This window comes from Salvia splendens, chromosome 11 (assembly GCF_004379255.2).
Source record: "Salvia splendens isolate huo1 chromosome 11, SspV2, whole genome shotgun sequence".
NCBI classification, from domain to species: domain Eukaryota; kingdom Viridiplantae; phylum Streptophyta; class Magnoliopsida; order Lamiales; family Lamiaceae; genus Salvia; species Salvia splendens.
Genome location: NC_056042.1, coordinates 1115569 through 1141260, shown reverse-complemented (window position 1 = coordinate 1141260; position 25692 = coordinate 1115569). Strand labels below are relative to the sequence as shown.

General features: G+C 39.1%; 3 protein-coding genes across 3 annotated transcripts; all 3 read left to right on the top strand.

Moving 5' to 3' along the window:
* Positions 1-1679: 1679 nt before the first annotated feature.
* On the top strand, positions 1680-10782 carry LOC121753869 (probable transcription factor GLK1). The gene is made up of 6 exons (XM_042149137.1): positions 1680-2408; positions 2606-2746; positions 9221-9547; positions 9629-9676; positions 9777-9866; positions 10451-10782. Exons 1-6 carry the CDS (start codon positions 1974-1976, stop codon positions 10598-10600), a joined length of 1191 nt encoding a protein of 396 aa, XP_042005071.1. The 5' UTR covers positions 1680-1973; the 3' UTR covers positions 10601-10782.
* Positions 10783-11788: 1006 nt separating this feature from the next.
* Positions 11789-19560, top strand: LOC121755840 (26S proteasome non-ATPase regulatory subunit 2 homolog A-like). Its single transcript, XM_042151251.1, has 25 exons — positions 11789-12112; positions 12259-12359; positions 12891-13011; positions 13106-13165; positions 13340-13407; positions 13733-13775; positions 14466-14531; positions 14757-14795; positions 14888-14970; positions 15369-15483; positions 15669-15743; positions 15842-16000; positions 16207-16314; positions 16404-16508; positions 16580-16720; positions 16869-16973; positions 17068-17289; positions 17426-17539; positions 17620-17835; positions 18055-18114; positions 18205-18318; positions 18397-18482; positions 18583-18691; positions 18810-18988; positions 19065-19560. The coding sequence occupies exons 1-25, from the start codon at positions 12005-12007 to the stop codon at positions 19138-19140; spliced, it is 2673 nt and encodes an 890-aa protein (XP_042007185.1). The 5' UTR covers positions 11789-12004; the 3' UTR covers positions 19141-19560.
* A 631-nt stretch (positions 19561-20191) lies between these two features.
* Positions 20192-25080, top strand: LOC121756185 (DDB1- and CUL4-associated factor 13-like). The gene is made up of 17 exons (XM_042151659.1): positions 20192-20327; positions 20409-20498; positions 20597-20708; positions 20921-20948; positions 21161-21259; positions 21347-21413; positions 21519-21553; positions 21687-21761; positions 21841-21936; positions 22062-22125; positions 22890-22943; positions 23310-23395; positions 23504-23564; positions 23875-23939; positions 24104-24209; positions 24404-24492; positions 24719-25080. The coding sequence occupies exons 1-17, from the start codon at positions 20262-20264 to the stop codon at positions 24879-24881; spliced, it is 1356 nt and encodes a 451-aa protein (XP_042007593.1). The 5' UTR covers positions 20192-20261; the 3' UTR covers positions 24882-25080.
* Positions 25081-25692: the final 612 nt, after the last annotated feature.

Below are 25692 nucleotides of genomic sequence, written 5' to 3'. Positions count from 1 at the left end.
GTTAAAGTTATAATTTTGGTAAGATTGGAGAGGGCCCTTGTCTTATATTGGGCTTTGAGTTAAGCTTAACTATGATATCAAACAATTAGAAATATCCCTATATAATTTTCAATCTTGGTATTACTAAGTTATCAAACACGCCCTAAAAGTATACTACATTATAAACACACTATGCTACAAATAATACATATGTACTAATAAATATAGCATGGGTGCATTTCAATATTATACTCCACTATGATATAGTATACAAATAAAATCCCTTTAAAAAAAGAATTTCGTATACATATATGGACGTGGAGCTCACCCGACTTCAAAATTCGATATACTGGAGTACTTACTTAATCCGTCCTATTTTTGGAGTCCTAATTAAGTTCAATAAGATTTTAAGAAATGAAAAGAAAAGCTGATAAAAAAAAGATAGTAGACCATGAGTCTTATTTCTATATACAATAAAATATGAGTGGAATTTGGTTAGTTGATTATAAGACCGGTTATATTTATAAAAAATTGTGACTACACTCGTAATATAGAATGGATTAAATTGAAAAATCAGAATTTCTAAAGTGGGATGAATTGAGTATTTTATATTGGAAAAACTCAATGTGTTTTCCCTTTATTCTTTACATCATTGCCATGTATTTTTAAAATACATATTAAATGCAAGAAGAATTTCACATTAGAATCATAAGTGTCCAGATAATCGTCGAAAAATCAGTCTCATATGACAATTATAAATTATATGTGTCCCACTTTTACAAATATGTGTCCCACTTTGAGCTAGCACGAATTTTAAGAAATGGGAATGCAAAGGAGAGTGAAATGTTGATTCTACTTTTATATATTGAATATTATACTATAATAAAATGTGACTAAAATAAATTAGTGGAATATATAATTTATTATCATAAATAGTAAAAACAAAGTAGAATAGACCAAAATAGTGAATTGTGGCACACAATCGAGGATGAAAGGGTAGTTCATTTTGCATGAAAATTATGAAATTCGCTAAAATTTAATCAAATATTGTCATTAAACTGACAATTTTTTCAAATATTGGACTAAGAGCATTAGCAATGGGACGCCCTAAAGCACGCCCTATGCACCACCACGTAGACATTTTATCCTCCTACCCTTCCACTTGCAGTGGAGCGCCCTATAAGCCGCCATAAAGGCCGCCCTATAGGTTTTACTATTGTTTTGTTAATTAATTTAAATGTTTTCAAATATGTCAATGCAAAATAATTAAAAAATACCACGATTAATTAAAAACTGCAAATCCTACATTGATTAAAAAAAGTTTTACACGAGTTAGAAATGAAAAAAAGTTGACTATTCGGACTTGGGTATTCACCGGAATTCATTTTATAGTGTAATTTGAGTGTGGAAAAGTGAATGGAAAGGTTACAAATGAAGGTGGGGTAGGGGGTATTTATATAAATAAATTTTTTGGAATTAAAAAAAAAGCGTTGCATCGTCCGCGTCTCTCACAGTGGGCTTGCCTCGGGCGCGCCATTGTCCGCCACATTGCGGATGCTCTCATGATTCATTATACATTAATATAACTATTAATTAAATAGATAGTGTATATAGTTTTTTATTTTTATTAAATGTGACCGTGTTTAGCACATGCGCTAGTAGGGTAGGCTTCCCAATCCGATTCCTCTCTCTCTCTCTCACACACACGCACGCACTAGCCCTCACACTGTCACACATACACACAGATATACATAAAACGTACATATTCGAAATATATTGCATTCATAAGTACTGCATAATACAAAGAAAACAATATAGCATTAAAAAAAACTCGCGCAAAATTGTGGCAACAAACATAAATTAATTGCTGCAAAACACATATTTCAGCTGATGCGAAGTTCATATCGCAAGCAATCCATACTTCGCATCTAAAGAGAGAGAGAGATTAATCAAGGCTCGAACTGATCGTGATTACTCGTCGATAGCTCGGATTAATGCTTGCTGTGTCGCCGCTGAGAAACACTAAGAATGAAACCGAAGGCGAAATGGAAGGCTTCTCGATCGACGACGCCGACTTTCCCGATTTCTCCGCCGTCAATCTGCTCGACAGCATTGATTTCGACGATCTCTTCCTCGGAATCGGCGACGGCGACGTTTTGCCCGATCTCGAGATGGATCCCGAGCTCCTCGCCGATTTCTCCGCCACCGCGAGCGACGAATCGGAGCTGAGAACCACGCCGCTAGACAAATCGGACGACGAGAACAGCTCGGCAAATCAACCGCGCGAGATTACTCCGGCGGAATCGGCGGATCCGGAGGAGGCTGTTTTCGTAAAAGACGAGACGAATCCGTCGCCGAAGGAGACTGGCAGAGGGAGAAAATCAATCTCTCACAGCTCCAAAAACTCTTCCACGAAGAGGAAAGTTAAGGTAATTAATTAATTAATTAATTAATCATGATTACGTCTTCGTTACGAATTGATGAACAGATTTTCGTTTTCCCCCCAAATTTTCTCTCTCATCTTTATGAATCTCCCGCGCTTCATGAGAAAGCATACGTATATATAGAGGTCACGAGGATCTGCGTGTAGTTTTAAAAATGAAGTGAAGATTTGGACTGTGTGTAGGTGGATTGGACGCCGGAGCTTCACCGGCGGTTTGTGCAGGCGGTGGAGCAGCTCGGCGTGGATAAAGCGGTTCCTTCTAGAATTCTCGAGCTCATGGGAATCGATTGCCTCACTCGACACAACATTGCTAGCCATCTTCAAGTATGTACATTAATTTTGTTTATATGCTTAATTAATTACGGTGAAAATTGTGATTTAAATCATAAATTTCGTTAATTTATGTTCAAATTTCAATCCATAATTTATCAATGATGGGGTACGAACTAAACAAGCCCAACAGCAGTGACGGCCCATCAGCCCAAAGCCCAAGGAAGAGTATGAGTTCGGCATTACCAAAGAGTTCGGAGGAGTTCGGCATTACCAAAGAGTTCGGCCTCTGCCTACAGCTCGGTAAAAGCCAACCAATCAAGCTCTGCTCTCAGGTCGGCATCAAGCTCTACTCTCAGATCGGCAACCAAAGCAGTTCGGTCTCAGTATTCGACCGAACAAGGAGTTAGTGGACCCATGCAGGATTTCCACAACTTCCAATACATCCACTACCACGTGGCGTCAACTCAGGCCACGATCTTAGGCCATGACCTACACGACCTCCACGACCTAGAGTGATGATGTAAGCCACGATCTTAGTTCAATGTATAAATAGAACTTAGATCTGATAGAAAAGGGTTAGAATCTCTCTAGAGAAATAATCATATAGCAAGTCGGTGTTGTAAGCTGTAATTGGCAGATCAAGCAATACAAACCTGCCCCCATTTCTCCCCGTGGACGTAGATTTACCTCAGTAAATCGAACCACGTAAAATTCTCTATGTCGTAATTTATTTTTACGAGCATTCATCATCATCAAAAATTCGCCGATTCATCACTGGCGCCGTCTGTGGGAAACAGAGAACCAAATTTGTGATAAAGCGAATTTTTGACCATTTTTTCAACCCAAAAAATGCATACCAGATCGCAGAGTACCCGTATTCCTGCCCGTGAGAACCAGGAGGAAGCCAATCCATCCCATAGGTCTGGAAAACAGCCTAGGGATAAATCCACCACCAGTTCTCATGGCGGAGGAACAAGCCGCTCCAAAAGCCGTCACACCGAGTCTTCCCAGCAGCCCGATTTGAACGAGGCTGTCAGGCTGTTTTTGGCTGAAAAGCAGGAGGAATTCTTAACCTTCCTGCAGAGAAGCCAAAAGCAGCCGGAGGCGAAAACGGCGGATTCTCCCTCTCCCTCCATACGAGACAGTCACTACCGCAGTAGTATCATGTCTTCCAGAAGAAAGAATCCTCGGTACCGGAATCACAGGAGAACTTCATCTCCTCCATACCGAAGAAATGTCGGGTTCGCCATGTACGGAGCATTGAGGACTCCGTTCTCGGACGATATTACCCGAACTTCCCTACCACAGAACTACCGAACTCCGTCGATAACCTATGACGGACTCGTGGATCCTCATGATTTCTTGGGACGCTATCAATATAACATGGCGAACCAGGGTCTCAACGAGGTCCACATGTGCAAGCTGTTTCCCGAGCTGCTTATCGGGAACGCAAGAAGGTGGTTCGATAGCCTCCCCCAAGGCAGCATTAGATCCTACCGAGATCTAATGGATGCTTTCCACAGGAGGTTCTTTCAGAAAGCGGAAGCCCGGATCACTTCGGCTCAGCTGCTTTCTATACGTCAAGGTCGCGACGAAAAGATCAGCGATTTTATGACGAGATTCCACAAGGAATGCCTACAAGTAGATAATCTCAATGATCTACTTGTCATTTCGGCATTCCAAAATGGAATCCTGCCCGGAGTTCTCTACAGAAAGCTCGTGGAGTGCGGTCCGCAAACAGCTCAAGAGATGTGGGACATTGCGGACAAGTTTTCTCGTGCCGATGAGGCAGACCGTCGAAAACGGTCTTTAGACAGCTCATCTAGAGAAGACAAAAAGAAGCCCGGTCATAGCGATCAGAGGCATCCTCGCCGAACACCTTCTCCACTAAAGGAGAGATAGCGGTCATCCGAGGTGATCGAAAAAGAGCAAGTGTGTTCGCAGATTGCGCTTAAAAGTGCCGAGCAATCAGTTCGGCACCATCAAGCATAGCAATCACAGCAGCCGGAATCAGAGGCCGGCGAAATGACCGAAGTCACACCGGAGCCGAACTCGATGGTGTACGGCACTAAAGCCGTGATTCGGTTGAGATCGGCATATCCAGTCCCCGAACTCAATTTCTCCTCAGAAATGAATGGTGACGGACTGAGAGCCGAACTAGATCTTGCCGAAGAAAGAAGAGAATTGGCCTGCCTAGAAGCAGCCAAGTACAAGGAGCAAGTAGCCCGGTATTACAACCAAAGGGTGAAGAAGCTGCAATTTCAAGTGGGAGATCTCGTCTTGAGAAACAACGAAGTAAGCCGAGCAGAAAAGCTGGGCGAACTCGAACCCACATAGGAAGGTCCATATCGGGTGTCAGAAGTCCTCGGCAAAGGGTCTTACAAATTGACTCACGCGTCAGGAGCACAAGTACCCCGAACATGGTACGTTTCCAACCTCAAAAAGTTCCATTTGTAAGAGACAGTCCGGTCAGTCAGTCTTATGTGTTTTCTTTGTTTTTTACTTGTTTTTGTCTCTGTGCGTTTTGTCTGTGTGTTTTGTCTGTTTCGGTGCGTGTCGTCTCTTACAAATGTTACTGAGGTATCTTGTTCTTCGAAGGCTGATCCCCTTCTTAGAACATATACAAGCCAACGATTGTGCGTCAAAGCTTCTAAAGAGGATACAAGACCACAATTCAGCTTAAACAAGCAGTTCGTCCGAAACGAGCTGCAACAAGCCAACGATTGTGCGTCAAAGCTTCTAAAGAGGATACAAGACCACAATTCAGCTTAAACAAGCAGTTCGTCCGAAACGAGCTGCAACAAGCCGAAGATTGTGTGTCAAAGCTTCTAAAGAGGATACAAGACCACAATTCAGCTTAAACAAGCAGTTCGTCCGAAACGAGCTGCAACAAGCCAACGATTGTGCGTCAAAGCTTCTAAAGAGGATACAAGGCCACAATTCAGCTTAAACAAGCAGTTCGTCCGAAACGAGCTGCAACAAGCCGAAGATTGTGTGTCAAAGCTTCTAAAGAGGATACAAGACCACAATTCTGCTTAAAAATCAAGCACTTCGTCTGAAACGAACTGCAACAAAAGTCCGATTCTCGCGATAAAACTTGCCTGAATTAGGACAAGGGAAAGTCCAATCCATGCGATAAAACTCGCCGAATTAGGACGACCAAGTTCGGTCAAAGCAGTTTACCTCGGCGAAATCCTAGCAGCTCTGGCTTTCTCAAAGTTTGCCTCGGCCTGCTCGGCCCGGTGACAAGCAGCCGCCAATTTCCTCTGCATCTCAGCATAGTCGTTGGACGCTTTGGAGAGTTCGACGGCGACGAGCTTGGAGAGCATATCGTTCCTCTGAAAATGGATGAGGAAAAAAGTCAACAGAGGGCACCAAAAATACAGGACAGAAGCCAAGCCAAAGAATCAAGAAGACAATTCACCTCGGCGAAGTCCGTGGGCCATAAAAATGGCTCACAGATATGCTCCGAAGGAGGCGCCAAGACCATGTCTTTCTCTGGCGCTCTCGGGGGCTTCTGGGTCCTCCCCTTCCTACTTGCCGAAGTCGACTCCGGCTTCTTTGGACCCGAAGAGGTCTTTTGCCTCTTCGGATTCTTCTCGGCATCAGGCGCCGAGCTGGTAGCCTTCTCTTTCTCCGGCTCCTCAAGCTCGGAGGACTTTCGGATAGCCTTATTCAGCATGAACACTGCCAAAAAGCAAGAAAACAAGGTTAGTTTGGCGATTTTCGTCGCCGGGATCGAACTTTCCCTTGTCCTAATTCGGCGAGTTTTATCGCGTGGATCGGACTTTCCCAGTTAACCGAAGTGGTCTTATGCAGTAAACCTCTTTGACTAGACATGGTCGTCCTCGGTCTTATGAGGTAAACTGCTTTGACCGAACTTGGTCGTCCTAATTCGGCGAGTTTTATCGCATGGATTGGACTTTCCCTTGTCCTAATTCAGGCAAGTTTTATCGCGAGAATCGGACTTTTGTTGCAGTTCGTTTCAGACGAAGTGCTTGATTTTTAAGCAGAATTGTGGTCTTGTATCCTCTTTAGAAGCTTTGACACACAATCTTCGGCTTGTTGCAGCTCGTTTCGGACGAACTGCTTGTTTAAGCTGAATTGTGGCCTTGTATCCTCTTTAGAAGCTTTGACGCACAATCGTTGGCTTGTTGCAGCTCGTTTCGGACGAACTGCTTGTTTAAGCTGAATTGTGGTCTTGTATCCTCTTTAGAAGCTTTGACACACAATCTTCGGCTTGTTGCAGCTCGTTTCGGACGAACTGCTTGTTTAAGCTGAATTGTGGTCTTGTATCCTCTTTAGAAGCTTTGACGCACAATCGTTGGCTTGTATATGTTCTAAGAAGGGGATCAGCCTTCGAAGAACAAGATACCTCAGTAACATTTGTAAGAGACGACACGCACATAGACAGACAAAACGCATATAGACAAAAACAAGTAAAAAACAAAGAAAACACATAAGACTGACTGACCGGACTGTCTCTTACAAATGGAACTTTTTGAGGTTGGAAACGTACCATGTTCGGGGTACTTGTGCTCCTGACGCGTGAGTCAATTTGTAAGACCCTTTGCCGAGGACTTCTGACACCCGATATGGACCTTCCTATGTGGGTTCGAGTTCGCCCAGCTTTTCTGCTCGGCTTACTTCGTTGTTTCTCAAGACGAGATCTCCCACTTGAAATTGCAGCTTCTTCACCCTTTGGTTGTAATACCGGGCTACTTGCTCCTTGTACTTGGCTGCTTCTAGGCAGGCCAATTCTCTTCTTTCTTCGGCAAGATCTAGTTCGGCTCTCAGTCCGTCACCATTCATTTCTAAGGAGAAATTGAGTTCGGGGACTGGATATGCCGATCTCAACCGAATCACGGCTTTAGTGCCGTACACCATCGAGTTCGGCTCCGGTGTGACTTCGGTCATTTCGCCGGCCTCTGATTCCGGCTGCTGTGATTGCTATGCTTGATGGTGCCGAACTGATTGCTCGGCACTTTTAAGCGCAATCTGCGAACACACTTGCTCTTTTTCGATCACCTCGGATGACCGCTATCTCTCCTTTAGTGGAGAAGGTGTTCGGCGAGGATGCCTCTGATCGCTATGACCGGGCTTCTTTTTGTCTTCTCTAGATGAGCTGTCTAAAGACCGTTTTCGACGGTCTGCCTCATCGGCACGAGAAAACTTGTCCGCAATGTCCCACATCTCTTGAGCTGTTTGCGGACCGCACTCCACGAGCTTTCTGTAGAGAACTCCGGGCAGGATTCCATTTTGGAATGCCGAAATGACAAGTAGATCATTGAGATTATCTACTTGTAGGCATTCCTTGTGGAATCTCGTCATAAAATCGCTGATCTTTTCGTCGCGACCTTGACGTATAGAAAGCAGCTGAGCCGAAGTGATCCGGGCTTCCGCTTTCTGAAAGAACCTCCTGTGGAAAGCATCCATTAGATCTCGGTAGGATCTAATGCTGCCTTGGGGGAGGCTATCGAACCACCTTCTTGCGTTCCCGATAAGCAGCTCGGGAAACAGCTTGCACATGTGGACCTCGTTGAGACCCTGGTTCGCCATGTTATATTGATAGCGTCCCAAGAAATCATGAGGATCCACGAGTCCGTCATAGGTTATCGACGGAGTTCGGTAGTTCTGTGGTAGGGAAGTTCGGGTAATATCGTCCGAGAACGGAGTCCTCAATGCTCCGTACATGGCGAACCCGACATTTCTTCGGTATGGAGGAGATGAAGTTCTCCTGTGATTCCGGTACCGAGGATTCTTTCTTCTGGAAGACATGATACTACTGCGGTAGTGACTGTCTCGTATGGAGGGAGAGGGATAAATCCACCACCAGTTCTCATGGCGGAGGAACAAGCCGCTCCAAAAGCCGTCACACCGAGTCTTCCCAGCAGCCCGATTTGAACGAGATTCTACGAATTAAACCTCAAATTTATTACAATTCTCAGTTGTCCCATGAAACTAATTTTTAGATAATTATGTGATGCTTATTTAATGAGATGAAGCATAAACTTATCTAGCTAGCAATCCACGATCATGGACTCATGATTCATGAGTAGAAAATTTCAACTTACACGTCACCACCAGTTTTAGCGAAAATTAGTCCCAAATGGTAGAAAAGATACCGTTTAATTTGAAATTTGTAGAAGTAAGCACAAGTGGAAAAAATATGATATTTTTTCTTTTGTTTAAAATCATGTGACTATAATTCATCTTGGATTTTGAGAATTTTGAAGTGGGGTTTTCACATTATTTCTCTTTTCAGTTAGTCAAATGGAAATCCTGAACATGTCTGCAAAAACTTTTGTCTTTTTGAAATTTGAGTACTACATTTTTCTCTCTTTAATGGTGGTAAAAAGTAGGTCACATTTTGCCAAAAAAGAATTCATCTTTCTTCAATCATAATAAATACTTACGTTAAAAAGTGCATTCATTTTATTCATTGCCTTCATATATTAAAGCTATATATGCATACATACCATAAATATAGCCAATAAAGTTGCTAAAATTAATTCATATATGTAGAAATACCGGTCCCACCGGAAGCACTTGTTGGCCCGCGAAGCCGAGGCGGTGGGCTGGAACCAGAGGCGTCAGGTGTACGCCGCCTCGGCGGGCGTGAAGAGAGAGCATGTAAGCCCTTGGATTGCACCAACAATGGGGTTTCCGCCGGTGACTCCAATGCCTCATTTTAGACCCCTACATGTGTGGGGCCACCCATCCGTCGACCAATCAGTGATGTCCATGTGGCCAAAGCATCTAACCCCTCCGCCACCGCCACCGCCACCACACGGTTGGCATCCAGCACCGCCGCCGCCGCCAGGTGACCATTCGTTTTGGCTACCCCACCATGTAAGTGTTTGTAACATGCACTCTTGATTATGCGTTTCTTGTTTATTCTTTTAATTTATGTGTATGTACCTATATATATAGGTGCCTACTCATGGTACGCCTTGCTTCCCGCCTCATATGCAGATGACGGTAATGGCGAAATCCTCGTTTTATCATGTTTCAGTCTCGTATTTTATAAAACGAATATATAGATTAACAATTTTGCCGGTTTTTTGCATCATTATTCCAGTTTCCAACTCCGGCGGTTGCATGCATACCGCCTCCAACCATGTACAAAATCGAGCAAGCTGGCGTCGGTCCTCCTTCCGAACTTCATCCGGTGAGCCTCTTTTTTCTAGCATATATTTCTCTTGAATTATATAAATTCCTCCACCTTTAATTAAGTCAAACTGACCAAAAAAATCATGAAATTAATTAGGACAAATTATCTCTCTTACTTTATTATTTTTCCACTTTAACTATTTATTAGTATCATTTTTACAAAATGAATGCAAATACGCAATTGTGAATCCTAATGTGGGACGGAAGGAGTATTATTTATACAGAAAACTAGGTTGGTGTGACTGGAAAACATTAAAAATATATTACTCGTAGGCAACCATATTGTTTCGCATGAAATCCAAAGGTTTTCCTAGCTGATTTTTAAAGCTTCGGGACTGACCAAAATCTCACAAAACTTCTACTATGATTTTTCCAAAAATATACCCTTAAATTAATACTCGAATACTGTTATTTAATTCATTTGGAATTACTACTTTTACATATGGACCATTTATGGAGATAAGAGATTCGTTTTAGAAGCACGTGACTATAGAAAAGTCTATTTGTTTTTAACATAGGAAACAAAACTAAATAAAAGAAGTTTGATTTTAATACAACATAACACATCCATGGTGGTTGCAGTCAAAGGAGAGCGTAGACGCGGCGATCGGAGACGTGCTGTCGAAGCCGTGGCTTCCGCTGCCTCTGGGGCTTAAGCCGCCGTCTATGGACAGCGTGGTGGTGGAGCTGCAGCGGCAAGGGGTGGCGAAAGTGCCCCCGGCTTGCGGCTGACTCCATCGTATATTTCTTGGGAGGTTTAAGACCAAGAAAAACAAAAAATCCAATTCGACGACATTTCCATAGCACAATTGGATGATCATCTAATGTGCTCTCTCTTTGTTGTGAATTAATTGTAAGGTGATGCTTTGCAATTTAACTTTTTGTAATGTTAATTATCTTATGATCATGAAAAATATAGAGTATTATGCGGCTAGAACACTTTCGAGTTAAAATTAATTTATCTTGTATATGCATGTAGCCTAGCTAGAGATCAAATAATATAGTAGTAAGTAATAAGATAAACGATAGACATTTTTGTAAACATTAAATCCTTTTATTAAGACTTAAGAGTATTGTTTTCAAAAGAAAATACAAGTTGAATGCGGAATCTATCACCAAATTAACGCTCGTGCAACATATATAAGTTTTGTTCAACAATTTTGTTAAAATTGGATTTGATGTATTATTGGACATGGGAATGTATGTGAATTTGAAAAAATAACAAATTTAAAATAATGTGAAATATATGTATTTTGAGGGTATACGTAGGAGTGAAATTCACTAATATGGCAACGTGTGATTAGGGACTGATTTATACAATTTAAGTTGAGATTTTAAATGTATATATGTTTTTTCACTATTTGACATGATGAGAGACACTATTATTGTAAAATGATTACAAATAATATCTTGATAATTTAAAGATTTTAAAAACTAAAAAAAATGGCTGGTAGATGCTTAAATCCCCACAATTAATGTCTCAGTATTTATCGCTTAGGCGCGCAATCCAGTCCAAAATCAACAAGCTTGTTGACAGGGCGGACCACTTTTAACGACTCTAACAATATTTGGCAGACAATGGAATGCTAAATTTATTATCAAATGTACGGATGTCAATTGGGTCAGTCTATTCATTTCCGAATAAACTTATTCGGGTATGTCAATTGGGTCAGTCTAATCATTTCCGAATAAACTTATTCGGGTTTGATCTATATTCAGTTCAGGTTAATCAAGCTTTTGTTGAGCTGACCTAATCCTTCATTTTCATCAAAGCTATTTGGGCCGACTCTTTGGTTTCGGGCTAAGCTGATATCCATTCGAAAATGGTCCAATGCAAAAACTGAAATGTGGGCCCTCATAAGGAGGCCCAATTTCGTATTTCATTTTACACTAAACTAAACACCTTGCTTGTCGAGAAGGAAACCTTAGTTCAACCTTTATATTATTCCCAGCTTCGTTCAGCTCAATTTCCTTAACCTAGGCTCACCTCAGGATTGTTGCATCGATCCACAAATTGTGTTTCTCTATCAATTAGTAGGAATCTGTGTGTTCGATTTCTACCATCTTCGTTTTGATTCAAGCATTTTGTTCGATCGCTCCTCAGTTTCTAGGGTTTTTTAGCATCTAGCATTGCCAATGGCGCCTGCGGAACCCAACAGCGGCGGAGCCACCAAAGACCAGCCTCCGGTCAAGGCGCCGGCGAAGGACCTCAAGAAAAAGGATGAGAAGAAGGATGAAGATCTCGTAAGTTTGTAGAAATGATTGTGTCACTTCAAAAATCTTTGATTATGATGCCAGTTTATAGTGTTGGAGGTGGAATTAGGTGGTTTTTGATCGATATTTGAGGCTTAAGTCATGAATTCGTGTCATACTTTTATTTTGTGATGTAGTCGGAGGAGGACTTGGCATTGAAGCAGCAATTGGAGCTGTATGTGGAGAGAGCACAAGACGCAGATCCTGGATTGCAGAAAGTTGCGCTTGAGAGCATGCGGTGAGTGGTTTTAGTGTATATATTCAGAAATGAAATTAGCTGGTAATGCAGTTGAGTCTATGATGAGCAGATATTTTACTATTTTAAGCAAGGGAAGAAAGAATTTTGTAGTGCAGTGCCTAATTGAATTGGAATATTCTCAATTGAGTTAGATTACCATTAACCTCTACATTTATTCTAAAAAACCATGATGTTTAAACAGCCACAAAGTCAACCATGCCAAATATGTGTGGATGAATTTAACTGCACACATAAGCTTATGCTGTTACTTGCTTCTCAATCAATCATTGTGCTGTTTGATTTTTAGTATAATAATCCTTTATTCGGTAGCTTTAGTAAATGGGCTTGAGATTTTCAACTTGCGATCTTGTATTGACCATGCAATCCTTAAAGTATGCAGAAATGGCTTTTGTTTCAGCCCCAAGTTCTCACTTGTTTTTCCATTTTTTGTAACATCTACACGAACTGAGTTTTGCTTCAATGGAGAACCTGCTGTTTGTAGATTGATTATAGTTAATTTTTCGTATACAGGGAAGAAATTCGCACGGCAACCAGTTCTATGACTTCAGTGCCCAAGCCACTGAAGTTCTTACGTCCTCATTATGCAACCCTACAGGCACACTATGAGAAAATGTCAGATTCAGATTTGAAGGTGATAAACTATTGGTTTTGCTAAATTGTTTTCTTATTTATCATTCATGCCCACCTTCGCTCCATTTCTCTTCTGAATTCGTTTCTCTCTTCAGAAACTGCTTGCGGATATACTCTCTGTTTTGGCCTTGACAATGTCCCCTGAAGGAGAAAGAGTATGTTGCATTTCTTATTTGCTGCAATATCATATAGTCTATGGTTCTTTTATCAGAGTGTTAGTTCTTGTCTTTGATGGCATTTATTGTCTCTCTGGCAAGCTTCTGGAACCTCTAAAAGGATTCACTAAAAGACTAATTCATTCTATCTGCTGTTATGATGTGTAATTTCAGGAGAGCTTGAAGTACAGATTACTTGGTTCTGATGGTGATATTGGTTCTTGGGGACATGAGTATGTCAGGTGAGGATTTGGACCGCTTGTTCTAAATATGTGAGCAAGTGATGATTCTCCTGCATGATATCAGCCAATCAGCTTGTACACTGTGCATAATTATTTTATCCTCCTTCATAATGCTCATTTGTTCTGCCAGTCATGATTTTTTTTGAGTATGGAGTATGGTAGAGCAATATTTGCGATTTACAGTTGATGATTATATGTGCGTGTATGTGTATTATCTGTAAACTCAATTTGGCTAGAGATTTTTATTGTTTTTGAATAGTTAATACTTGAATATGATCCTGAAAATTGTGTATGAGTTTAATCTGAAGTAATGAATGTGTTGCAGGAACTTAGCTGGGGAAATTTCTCAAGAGTATTCAAAACGGCAGGTTAGAACTTCTACATGATTTGAAGAAAATGCTTATTGCCTGCAAAAAGTTTGGGTTTCTTCATTTGCATCTCAATACTGAATACTATAATCACAAATCCCTTCAATATTATTTACCAATTTTCTTTAATACATAAAATACCATATATGATCTACATTAGATAAGGTCAGTGTATGTAGATGCATTATAGTAGTTGTTAGTATTGTGAAATGTAACGACATACTATTAATAAGTTGGTCCAGATAAGAACAATATATCAATAGCTAGTAGGTTAATATATAGAAAAGTTAATACTTAATACTCCCTCCGTCCCACAAGAATATGCACTCTTTCCTTTTTAGTCCGTCCCACAAGAATATGCACTTTCCAATTTTGAAAACTTTTTTTTCTCTAATGTGGTAGGACCCATTCCCCACTAAAAATACTTTAATTACTTTTTCTCTCTACATCTCTCATACTTTACCAATTTTGCATTAAAACTCGTGCCGTACACAAAGTGCATATTCTTTGGGGACAGAGGGTGTAGTAATTAGATCTAAAGCTATACTATTGCTTTCAATATATAGTACTAGTTGAATTTGAGTGGAGACATTTTGGTATATACACAAATATACATTCTGATGAATTTATCAATTTTGAATGCCATGCATTTTCTATACCTTCTAAATTTCCACGTATGTTGCATTGCAGAGTGAAGAAGCTCCAATAGATGATCTAATGGACCTGGTGGTGCAAATTGTTGCCTTCCATATGAAGGTATATTCCATAATTTATTTATTTAACCATTTAGGTTCACTCTTTGTGAAAATACTCTGCCATGTAGCATGTTATCTTAGAACTTTGGTTAGGACTGGCAATTCAACAATCTACTAGACGACATCATGGAGATGAACGTTTATTACACAATTTACTCTATGCCTTCATATATGCTTCTCACTTATGTGATATGAATCTAAACTTGGAAATTTAATGTATTCGCAGCATAATGCTGAGCCTGAGGCAGTCGATCTTCTTATGGAGGTATTGTAACCATCTACTATTATAATTGGATCATTGATGTTACTTTGGAACAACCTTGAATATGAATAGAAGTTTGGCCTATTTACTATCAGGTGGAGGACCTTGATCTGCTTGTGGAACATGTTGATAGTACAAACTTTAAGAGGACATGCCTGTATCTTACTAGTTCAGCAAAGTAAGTGGGTTCTATATATCAAGTATTTTCTATATGGCAAGTATTTCCTATATTGGTTGCAGGGGTATATGTCTATGATGGTGGAGTTAATTCATAAGTCACACTAATCCATAATTACTGCCTACAGCTTATATTAGTATGATATATGGGGGCATCACATTTCAAAGTTTGGTAACTGAATTCTGATAATGAATTTAATTTATGTATCCACTCTGCTGCTATTTATTTGAAAAATATTCAATTTGATTCTGCATTCGGTGACCTTCTAAGTCACTACAACAGATAACTGTTAGGGATGTCCATGGATCATGCTTAGCTCTGTCTCTTTCTTTTGATAGAAATTACTCATCTATGGTGATGTTAGCTCATTGTAATGCTGCATATGTAAATTTTTGCAGATACCTTCCTGGACCGGATGACATGTTAGTTTTGGATATTGCTCATTCTATCTATATGAAATTTGAGGAGTATCCAAGAGCACTACAGATTGCATTGTATCTTGATAACTTCCAGGTTCATACTTTAGTATTTATGAGACACTTAATTGTGTGGTAGAAATTTTAAAATTATTGGGATCAAGTTTTGTAACTTTATCTAGGTTATGAAATGAAGATCACAATATGATTTACTTGACACTTTGTGGACCAAACTTTATTTGATTTCTGCTTTAGTTATGTTGACTGGTTGTGCCTTTGCAGTACGTGAGCGAACTTTTTCAGCGTTGTGAAGATCCTCTCAAAAGGCAGCAGTTTTGCTTCATCCTGGCACGCCATGTAAGTTATCTTGAGCATCCTGTACTGTTTTGTATGTAGTCTCACCTACATTTCCATCCCAATAGGTTACAATGCGCTAATGGTATTGTCATGTGCAGGGCGTTTCATTTGAACTTACCGAGAGCATTATTGCAGACGATGAAGAAAGGGAAGCTTTGCAAAATCTCATCAACAATACGAAGTTGAATGAAGGCTATCTAACACTTGCTCGTGATATTGAAGTCATGGAGCCGAAATCTCCTGAGGACATATACAAGGTAGACTCTCTTGAGCATCAGTGTGCGGATTGCTCTGATTGTTGCTTCTTGCATCATGCATTTATTCTTGATCCTGTTGATAAACATCTAATTTTAATTTGAGCATGCTGGTGTTGTTTTGTTGTTTTCCATATAGTTCCTTCAGGGTGGGTAAAATGCTCAAAAATATTTTGTTTGTTTCTAATGTAGCTATGTTGGCTTGGCAGGCACATCTAATTGAAGGCCGTGGTAGTGGTGGGGGAACTGTTGATTCTGCCAGACAGAATTTGGCAGCAACCTTTGTTAATGCATTTGTAAATGCTGGTTTTGGCCAGGTTTGTATAAGATCGCATGTGTTAATTTGCAAGGAACAATTTTACATGTTTCTTTATGCTGAGTGTGGCTTTCCTTTCTGTCTGTGAAGGACAAGTTGATGACAGTTCCAGCTGAAGCATCTAGCGGTGGTTCCTCCTCAAGCTGGCTCTTCAAAAATAAGGAACATGGAAAGGCCAGTGCTGCAGCAAGTCTGGTGCGTCTCTACTCTGTGTTGCACTTGCATTTTATTCAAGTGGTGGCTAATCATTCTGTTTGCTACTCTAGGGCATGATTATGCTTTGGGATATTGATTCTGGACTTGCACAACTGGACAAGTATTTCCACGCTAGTGACACTCATGTCGTATCTGGCGCATTACTCGGAGTTGGGATTGTAAACTGTAACGTACAGAGTGATTGTGATCCTGTAAGATTCAAACAATTTTCCCAATATAAAATCTTCTCCAAATACAATTGAGGAAATACATAAATATCAAGTGTTAATTTAAAACTACTATGCAACTACAGTGTGTACTTTGATTTGTTCCTGAACGAAGTGTTGATTGCTTTCTCAGGCATTGGCTCTATTGGCGGAGTATGTGGAAAAAGAAGATGCTTCGATTAAAATAGGTGCAATAATGGGTCTAGGTCTTGCACATGCAGGTTCTCAAAATGAGCAAGTGAGTTTTCCTCAGTCACCTTTCTGTCAAATTGGTCAACTAGAGTTTTTAGCATTGATTATCTGGGGTTTTATATATTTTGTAACGTTATCAGGTACGTAGCATATTAATGCCCCTCCTCCTAGATGGAAGATCATCTGTTGATGTGATTGCATTTGCTGCTATTGCATTGGGCCTAGTATATGTGGGTTCATGTAATGAAGATGTTGCCCAGAACATTGTACTTGCTTTGATGGAACGAAGTGAGGCAGAATTAGGGGATCCCTTAGCTCGTTTCTTGCCTTTGGGCCTTGGTCTGCTTTTCTTAGGGAAGCAGGTAATCATTTAGGCTTCAAATTAGTAAAGCTCAATCAGCATTATGGGCTGTCTGTCTAAAACCAGAAAGCATTGCATTCTGTCTTCTTCAATGCTCTCTTTGTAGGTAGCTAACATCTAATCTCTACTTCTGACAGGAAAGCGTTGAGGCTACAGCTGAGGTTTCAAAGACATTTAATGAAAAAATTCGGAAACATTGCGACATGACCCTGCTATCTTGCGCATATGCAGGAACTGGAAATGTTCTAAAGGTTGCAAGTTATTGAAGTTGTAGTGAGGGTAGACTTTTCTCCGATGTCTGTTATGTTAACTAATTGCCTTTCTATCACAGGTGCAACACTTCCTTGGTCAGTGTGCACAACATCTTGAGAAGGGCGAATCCTACCAGGGACCAGCTGTTCTCGGAATAGCTATGGTAGCAATGGCTGAGGAACTCGGGCTTGAGATGGCCATTCGTTCATTGGAGCATCTTTTGCAATATGGAGAGCAGAATATTAGAAGGGCTGTCCCGTTGGCTCTTGGTCTCCTTTGTATATCCAATCCTAAGGTAATCTGCTCTAGGTGTCACCAGGTTTGAAAAGTTGAGAATTGATTTTTATGTTCTTATTAGAACTGATTTGTGGCCCGGCATCTTTCAACCATAGAAAACTAACCTGTGTGGTAGTTTTGCTTGACTACTTGTATATGATAGCATCGTCAATAGTTACAGAATCTTCCTAGACTTCCTTTAGTGCTTGGATTGTTATCTACTTGTTGTTTTCGACAGGTCAATGTCATGGACACATTAAGCAGGCTCAGTCATGATACAGACTCAGAAGTTGCGATGGTAATATTAATTCCTTGATAATTCTTACTCTGGTAAAAATTCTGTGCTGTGTCTTTGTTTCTTAATATGCATACCCACTGGGTGTTACAGTCTGCCATGATTTCTCTGGGTTTGATTGGTGCTGGAACTAACAACGCCAGAATCGCTGGAATGCTTCGCAATCTGTCAAGCTATTATTATAAAGATGCTAGCCTTCTTTTTTGTGTACGGTCTCTTTGAACCATGTCCCTTTTTTGTACATATCCAACTGCAAGTATATTTATTATAGATTCTAAAATGCAGGTACGCATTGCTCAAGGTCTTGTTCATCTTGGCAAAGGGTTGTTGACTCTGTCTCCTTATCATTCAGAACGTTTCCTGATGTCACCGTACGTTACTCATCGAAAACTCCACCCGTGGCTAATTTTAATTTTGATTCAAGTACCATGACGGAGGATGCTAATTTTGGCTCCCTTTTACACCTTTCAGGACTGCACTCGCTGGCCTTGTGGTTATGCTGCATGCATGTCTTGATATGAAGGCTCTCATCTTGGGGAAATATCATTACGTTCTATACTTCCTCGTCTTGGCCATGCAGGTAATCGAAAAATGTTGGTTTTGAAGTATTTGTACTCTTGGATTCTGTTCTCTCGTGTTTCCCTTCACCGCATTAGTAAAACCCTCTCTTCTAAACAACGCGTCTGTGCAACCTACAGCCAAGAATGCTGCTGACTGTGGATGAGAACTTGAAACCACTTTCTGTACCCGTCCGTGTTGGCCAAGCTGTTGATGTCGTTGGCCAAGCAGGTCGTCCCAAGACCATAACAGGTTTCCAGACCCACTCAACTCCTGTTCTTCTGGCCGCTGGTGACAGAGCAGAGCTTGCAACTGAGAAGTAAGCTCTCATCTATAATTTCTCTTCTAGTTCTTGCTCAACAAGAACTGCACACTAATGTCGGATGCCTTTGCAGGTATATTCCCCTCTCTCCCATTCTCGAGGGATTTGTCATCTTGAAACAGAACCCAGACTATAAGGAAGAGAGTTGATGCTGACTAGGCTGTCATATCATACACGGGGTCTGTCACGTATCAACTGGTTTAAACATTCAACGGTGCAGAACCGTGCATCTAGGAAGAGAGGCATGGATGAGCAAAATGGCGATGGGGTGTGATTTGGTGCTTACATTATGTTTCCTCCATTCTGAACAGATTATATGCTCCCGTCGTTGTAAATTTCTCCGTCTCCAACGAAGAACGTGATTTGTCTCTGTTCTGGGTAGTTCTTGTGTTATTTTTCAACACTACTGATCTTTGCACGAACTCGTTATATTTGCTTGTTACGAACTCATTTCACTACATACTTTTGATTAGCATCATAATATGTAGTTCTGAATATTTCGAAAAACAAATAATTCTTGTGTTTGGTAATGCTTTAAAAAAATACTATTAGGATTTGAAACTTGATTAGTTAAATTTTGTTAATACTCTGACGCATCTTTTTTTTTGAAATGTGCCATTCTAAATGACATACTCTCTGTATATAAAAAAATCACTCTATCCATTTTTTTACTTTTCTTTTATTTTATTTCTCCATTTTTACTTACAAAACAGGATTACTAAATCTCGTGCTAAATTAGAAATTATCCAATTTAAATGGAACGAAGGGAGTATATTTGTTGATTGATTGCTTATCGTGTTATATTGATTAAGTAAAATTAATTAAGTCAAAACTAAATTAAGCTATTTTAATTAATTATTAATTGTGATAACAATAATAATAATATATACCACTGATGGCACGAATTAATAATACAAATAAAAATAACAATAAAATAATAGTAATGCTTAAATAAAAATTTTTATTTAGGAAATACTCCTATGAAACTTTTTAATGGTGCTTTATTGTGGCAAATAATGCAATAGAGTTTGATGCGTTCTTATTTATGTACACAGACATATATACCACTGATGGTACGAATTAATAATTAATAATACCAATAAATTCCTATACAATATAAAGTAACAATAAAATAATATTAATGCTTAAATTAAAAATTTTAATTAGGAAATAAACGCATTCTTATAATCTATCCTCTGCGTGGGGTTTAAGCTATAGGGTTTATGAGCTTCGACTCCGCTTGGTAAATTACAGACGCACTTCACACACAATGAAGGTGAAAGTGATTTCTCGCTCTACAGATGATTTCACCCGAGAACGAAGTCAGGATCTTCAGGTTTCCTCCTTGTCTGCGCTTTTCTCAAGCTAATTTCCGATTTTCCAATGGGGCAGATTGATATTTTTGAATTTTTTCCAGAGGGTGTTCCGCAACTTCGATCCTACCCTTCGGACACAGGAGAAAGCCGTCGAGTATGTTCGTGCTCTTAATGCAGCTAAATTAGATAAGGTGGCTGGCCCTCTCCTCGGACATTTGAGTGTTACATTTGCTTATTTTTAGGATTGGATTGGTATTTGACCTAATCTGTGCGAACTTTTGTTGCGTAGATATTTGCGCGGCCTTTCATTGGGGCCATGGATGGGCACATTGATGCGGTCTCGGCAATGGCTAAGAATCCAGCTAATTTGAAGTGGCTTTTCTCGGGTTCTATGGATGGAGGTGTGCTATTGTTTCCAAAATTATGTGTATTTTGATTTGCAGTTCACTCTAATGGAATGGAACAAATTACAAAAGAAGAAATTGTTTGATTTGTTGTTTGAAGATGGCAAATGGTGTTTTGAGCATATGAAATTGGCTCTGCCTTTTTCTTAGCGATGAATTGTCTTTTTTATTAGAAACTAAACACTCAAGGTACTTTGTTTCCATCGCAGATGTTCGTCTTTGGGATTTGGCTACTAGGTAATACGAACAATAGAACTGCCTCTCTCTTGCCTCACATGTGGTGTTATTGGCTAATCTTAGGATATCTATTTAGAGTTGTGTTTCTTTTACGTATATTTCCTCTTAGCATGTAGATCCGCCATTCTCAACTGTATAACATTTGGTGAATGCATTTGTAGGATACTAATAATTGTTTATGCCTTGAAAATTTATGTTTGATGTGCCATCAGGCAGACAGTATGCCAGTTCCCTGGTCACCAAGGTGCAGTTCAGGGTCTGACGGCATCAACGGATGGTCGTGTTCTTGTGTCATGTGGGACTGATTCCACGTAAGGCTTTTTATTTGAATGTCTCGAACTGTTTTGGATTAGTTAGGAATTCTTTTAACATTGCTGGATTGGTTCTTTACTTTTCAGTGTCAGGCTCTGGAATGTTCCTCTTCCTTCTCACACCCAAGATGACTCATCGGATAACGATGCTAAGGTTACTAGTATTTTGTTATCTGTCTTATTTATCATCTCAGTTCAGTTACCTTGGCGATCTTCTATTTTATCTAACCAAGTACATTTGCATTTGGTTTTTTGGCAGCCACTAGCAACCTATGTCTGGAAAAGTGCCTTCTGGTAAGTTGTTTTGCTTCTACATGAAATATCTTACTATGTTTAGACTGTTATACATAACATAATCTGGTTGTGCTTTTTAAAGCTCTTGATTTGAAGAACCTTTTTTTGTCTCGCTCTTTTATTTCTCTTTCAGGGGTGTTGATCACCAAGAGAATGGGGAGCTTTTTGCCACAGCTGGAGCTCAAGTAGACATATGGAACCACAACAGGTTTTAAATGCATTCATATTATGTTTTGTTATTTGAAAATGCAGTAGGTTCCAACGTATTATCTTTCTTTCTCAATCAGGTCTCAGCCAATCAACAGTTTTGAATGGGGCAAAGATACAGTTATCTCTGTGCGGTTTAATCCAGGAGAACCAAATGTATTAGCAACATCAGGAAGGTCTACATTTTTCAGGACTGCACTACATTTTATTTAGATAACATAATGTTCACACATGCTGAATTTTCACATGATTGTAAAGTTTAGGTTGCTACACTGATGATGTTTCACCCTTGCAATTGCAGTGACCGAAGCATTACTATATATGATTTACGGTTGTCATCTCCTGCAAGAAAGATGATCATGATGGTTAGTGAATTGGTTGTTATATTTTGAAATATCTGAATAATCCTTTTGGTTTATTATATGACCTATTATATCCATGTTTAGAACTTATTGGAGCTAGAGTGTTTTGGCCATATATATAATGAATTAGTTGGTTGTTATCACTATAGAGTATATGGAGATCCTGGACTGCTGAAATATTATGGTTAAGAAGTTGCACTAAAAATTTATGATTTATTGGAAATACTTCATTTCCCTGGTTCTCCTTGAGTGGCATAGTCTCTTAATAATGTAGTGAATAATGCGTTGCGTTTTCATGTTGAAACAGTGGATGACTTGAGTTCCTGCATTACTTTATTGCCAATATATACTGGCATATTATAATCTTATTTTAATATCAAAGTTTGTTGCTTTAAGATTTAGTTGGTATACCTGCATCTTCTTCCAGTAGTATAATTTTCTAAAGAATCTTTTAATGTTGATTAAAGTTAAAAGCATTTGATAGTGATCCAACATAGGCATTTGTTGTGTCTCTCTTTTAGGGTTTGGAAGAGAGCTCCACATTGCTTGATTATTAGCCTGAGCTCCATTTGTTCTTGTAATATGAATTTATGGATCTTGTACTGCTGAAGAACTGAATCTTAAGTTGTGATTTTTATGATGGACATATTTAGCAATCTGTTTGTTTACCTTTGTTTTTAATGGATGTTCATTGGCTTTATTTTACATGTATTATTACTTTTTGGTTTGTAATTACATTTCCTAAAGATCTGTCCCTTTTTTCACAGACAAAAACTAATTCTATAGCATGGAACCCAATGGAGCCTATGAACTTTACAGCTGTAAGTTAACACTGCAACTACTTATGTTCCTTTTATCCTGTTTGTTTTGGATGCTTAGGTGTAGACTAAGAAAGGCTTTATGAATTTGAATCACTAGCAGCTAAAAGTTCAGGAGTAAAACAGAAAACTATGTACTCCTATAGTCCTATGTTATATCCACTTTTTACCTATTGAATCCATTTGGACTTTGTTTCTTTTACGACGTCAGCATATATTGTCTCCTGATGCATGAACTTGCTGCCTTCTTAAGTATGTAAATTTGGTTAAAACACATGTATTAAGAACTGCAAGCTAGTTTTCCTGCCCTGGTGAAACTACACATCTTGGAATGCTATGCTCGTGAATTAAAATATCATGTCAATTCAGGCAAATGAAGATTGCAATTGCTACAGTTATGATGTCCGGAAAATGAATGAGGCAAGATGTGTACACAGAGATCATGTTTCTGCAGTGTAAGTCTCAACTACTAGTTTCTTTATGAGCCTTACTAAATTTTGAGGTTCTCTTTTATTATTCAGTTCAAACATTTTTTTTACTAATTTTTCATGGTTTATATGCAGAATGGATATTGATTATTCACCAACTGGCCGTGAGTTTGTTACTGGATCTTATGATAGAACTGTAAGAATTCAGCTCATCTTTATTACTCCCTCCGTCCCCAAAGAATATGCACTCTGGGGTCGGCACGGGTTTTAATGTAAAATTGGTGAAGTAAGAGAGAGGTAGAGAGAAAAAGTAAATAAATTATTGTTAGTGGAGAATGAGTCCCACCTCATTAGAGAGAAAAGACTTTCCAAAATTAGAAAGTGCATATTCTTGTGGGACGGACTAAAAAGGAAATAGTGCATATTCTTGAGGGGCGGAGGGAGTATTTGATTAATCACTACATTTTCTTTCTGATACACATCTCCTGAGGTCCATAACTTTGCAGGTCAGAATATTCCAATATAATGGTGGTCACAGCCGAGAAATATATCACACTAAGAGAATGCAAAGGTCAGTTGAATTTTAGGACTATTAACATTTCAATCCTTCTTGTACAATGATGTGTTTTCTGGAAATGTGCTAGATTTGTGCTTCTTGCTTCTTACCATATCAAACCTTATATCTTTTGTAACATTGGATGTGTTCTAATGCATATTATTTTTCATTATTTATAGGGTCTTTTGTGTTAAGTTCAGCAATGATGGAAGTTACATTATCTCTGGTAGTGATGACACAAACCTTCGACTTTGGAAGGCCAAAGCATCTGAGCAGCTGGGAGTTGTATGAATCTCTTCCTTTTCAGCTATTAATATTTTATCTTTTCTTGACGATTGTCTTTCCTCATGTTGTTGCAACATGTCAAGTAAACAAATAGTTGGCTCATGCACTCACAATAGGGTGCCTTTTCGGTCAATTCTGCAAGCCAGAAGTTGTTGCTACTGAATGTCATAACTGGATGATTTGCTTACTTGCAGCTTTTACCGAGAGAGCGTAAAAACCACGAATATCTGGAGGCTGTTAAGAATCGCTACAAGCATCTTCCTGAGGTCAAGCGCATAGTCAGGTACATTCAATTTTATTTAAATATTTGCAAGTCTCTTTATATCAGATCAGTATGATACATTTGCTCTCTTCCAGAGATTCTCTTTCAATAAAAGAACTGCTTTAGTAAATAATTTATGATCTCTGGTTTGTATCCATTGTCAAACCATCAACCTCACGTCCAAATATGCATACCCGTCTTCTGCTGTTTGGCGTCCCACTTATTATTCTTGATTGCGATGTTACAGGCACAGACACTTGCCCAAGCCAATCTACAAAGCAGCTTCTCTGCGTCGCATCATGACTGATGCTCAAAGAAAGAAGGATGAAAGGAGGCGAGCTCACAGTGCCCCGGGCAGCATCGTGAACAAGCCATTACGTAAAAGAAGAATCATCAAAGAAGTAGAATGATTTTTTGTTGGGATGCATTACAATGTGGATACACCATTGAAGAATATACATCGTAAGATTTTGATCCATCTTTTCACCCATATCTGTAGATTAGAGATGCATCATAGGTTTGCATTTTTTTATGTATTTCAATTGTTTACATTGGTATAACAACATTTTGCTAATGTGACAAAGAAAAGTACTAGTACTTAATAGTTTATATTCTGTATTTTTCCAAGATTCAGTTTATTAACAAAAAAGTTCAGTGATTTTTCTTGAACTAACATCATAAGTTGCTGCTATTAATTTGGCACTTGATAAAATTTTGTCTTTTACAGCTTCTTCACTATTATTATATCTTTGATATAAAAATCTATATTTTTATTATCAAGTAAAAAATAAATACGATATTGTTTTAGCTAAAACCAAAATGCGATATTGATCGTGTTTTAGATGGTAAAAGCGAAGAAAATCTATAATTATAAGGTTTGAACGATTAAGTGAAAAAAAAATAGTAGTATTAAAATTATTCATTAACATTCTCAAACCATTTTGACAACCAAAATACCCCATTGAGAAGAAAATAACAAAATAAACAATTTAGCATGACTTAGTTGGTTAGGTGATTTCTATTCATTCAATTTCCAATGATTAAATGCAACTTTGTTGGTAAGACGTCGTCCATCCAATCAATCGTCAACAATCAAACATAACTTAGGATGTGCAACGCTTTTCATCAACTATTAGGTGTTGATGAAACACAACTCAATAATAAGATGTTTTTCATCAAAACAATCATAGCCGATGAAGTTTAGTTCACTTGATAAGACGT

What these genes read in the sequence shown, in the direction of transcription:
- LOC121756185 (XM_042151659.1), top strand. Translation starts at nt 20,262, where the DNA reads ATGAAGGTGAAAGTGATTTCTCGCTCTACAGATGATTTCACCCGAGAA. An exon ending in AACGAAGTCAGGATCTTCAG is followed by an intron (nt 20,328 to 20,408) that starts GTTTCCTCCTTG and finishes AATTTTTTCCAG; the next exon opens with AGGGTGTTCCGCAACTTCGA. An exon ending in TCATGTGGGACTGATTCCAC is followed by an intron (nt 21,260 to 21,346) that starts GTAAGGCTTTTT and finishes TTTACTTTTCAG; the next exon opens with TGTCAGGCTCTGGAATGTTC.
- LOC121755840 (XM_042151251.1), top strand. Translation starts at nt 12,005, where the DNA reads ATGGCGCCTGCGGAACCCAACAGCGGCGGAGCCACCAAAGACCAGCCT. An exon ending in GTTGCGCTTGAGAGCATGCG is followed by an intron (nt 12,360 to 12,890) that starts GTGAGTGGTTTT and finishes TTTCGTATACAG; the next exon opens with GGAAGAAATTCGCACGGCAA. An exon ending in TTTGTATATCCAATCCTAAG is followed by an intron (nt 17,836 to 18,054) that starts GTAATCTGCTCT and finishes TGTTTTCGACAG; the next exon opens with GTCAATGTCATGGACACATT.
- LOC121753869 (XM_042149137.1), top strand. Translation starts at nt 1,974, where the DNA reads ATGCTTGCTGTGTCGCCGCTGAGAAACACTAAGAATGAAACCGAAGGC. An exon ending in CCACGAAGAGGAAAGTTAAG is followed by an intron (nt 2,409 to 2,605) that starts GTAATTAATTAA and finishes GACTGTGTGTAG; the next exon opens with GTGGATTGGACGCCGGAGCT. An exon ending in CTCCTTCCGAACTTCATCCG is followed by an intron (nt 9,867 to 10,450) that starts GTGAGCCTCTTT and finishes TGGTGGTTGCAG; the next exon opens with TCAAAGGAGAGCGTAGACGC.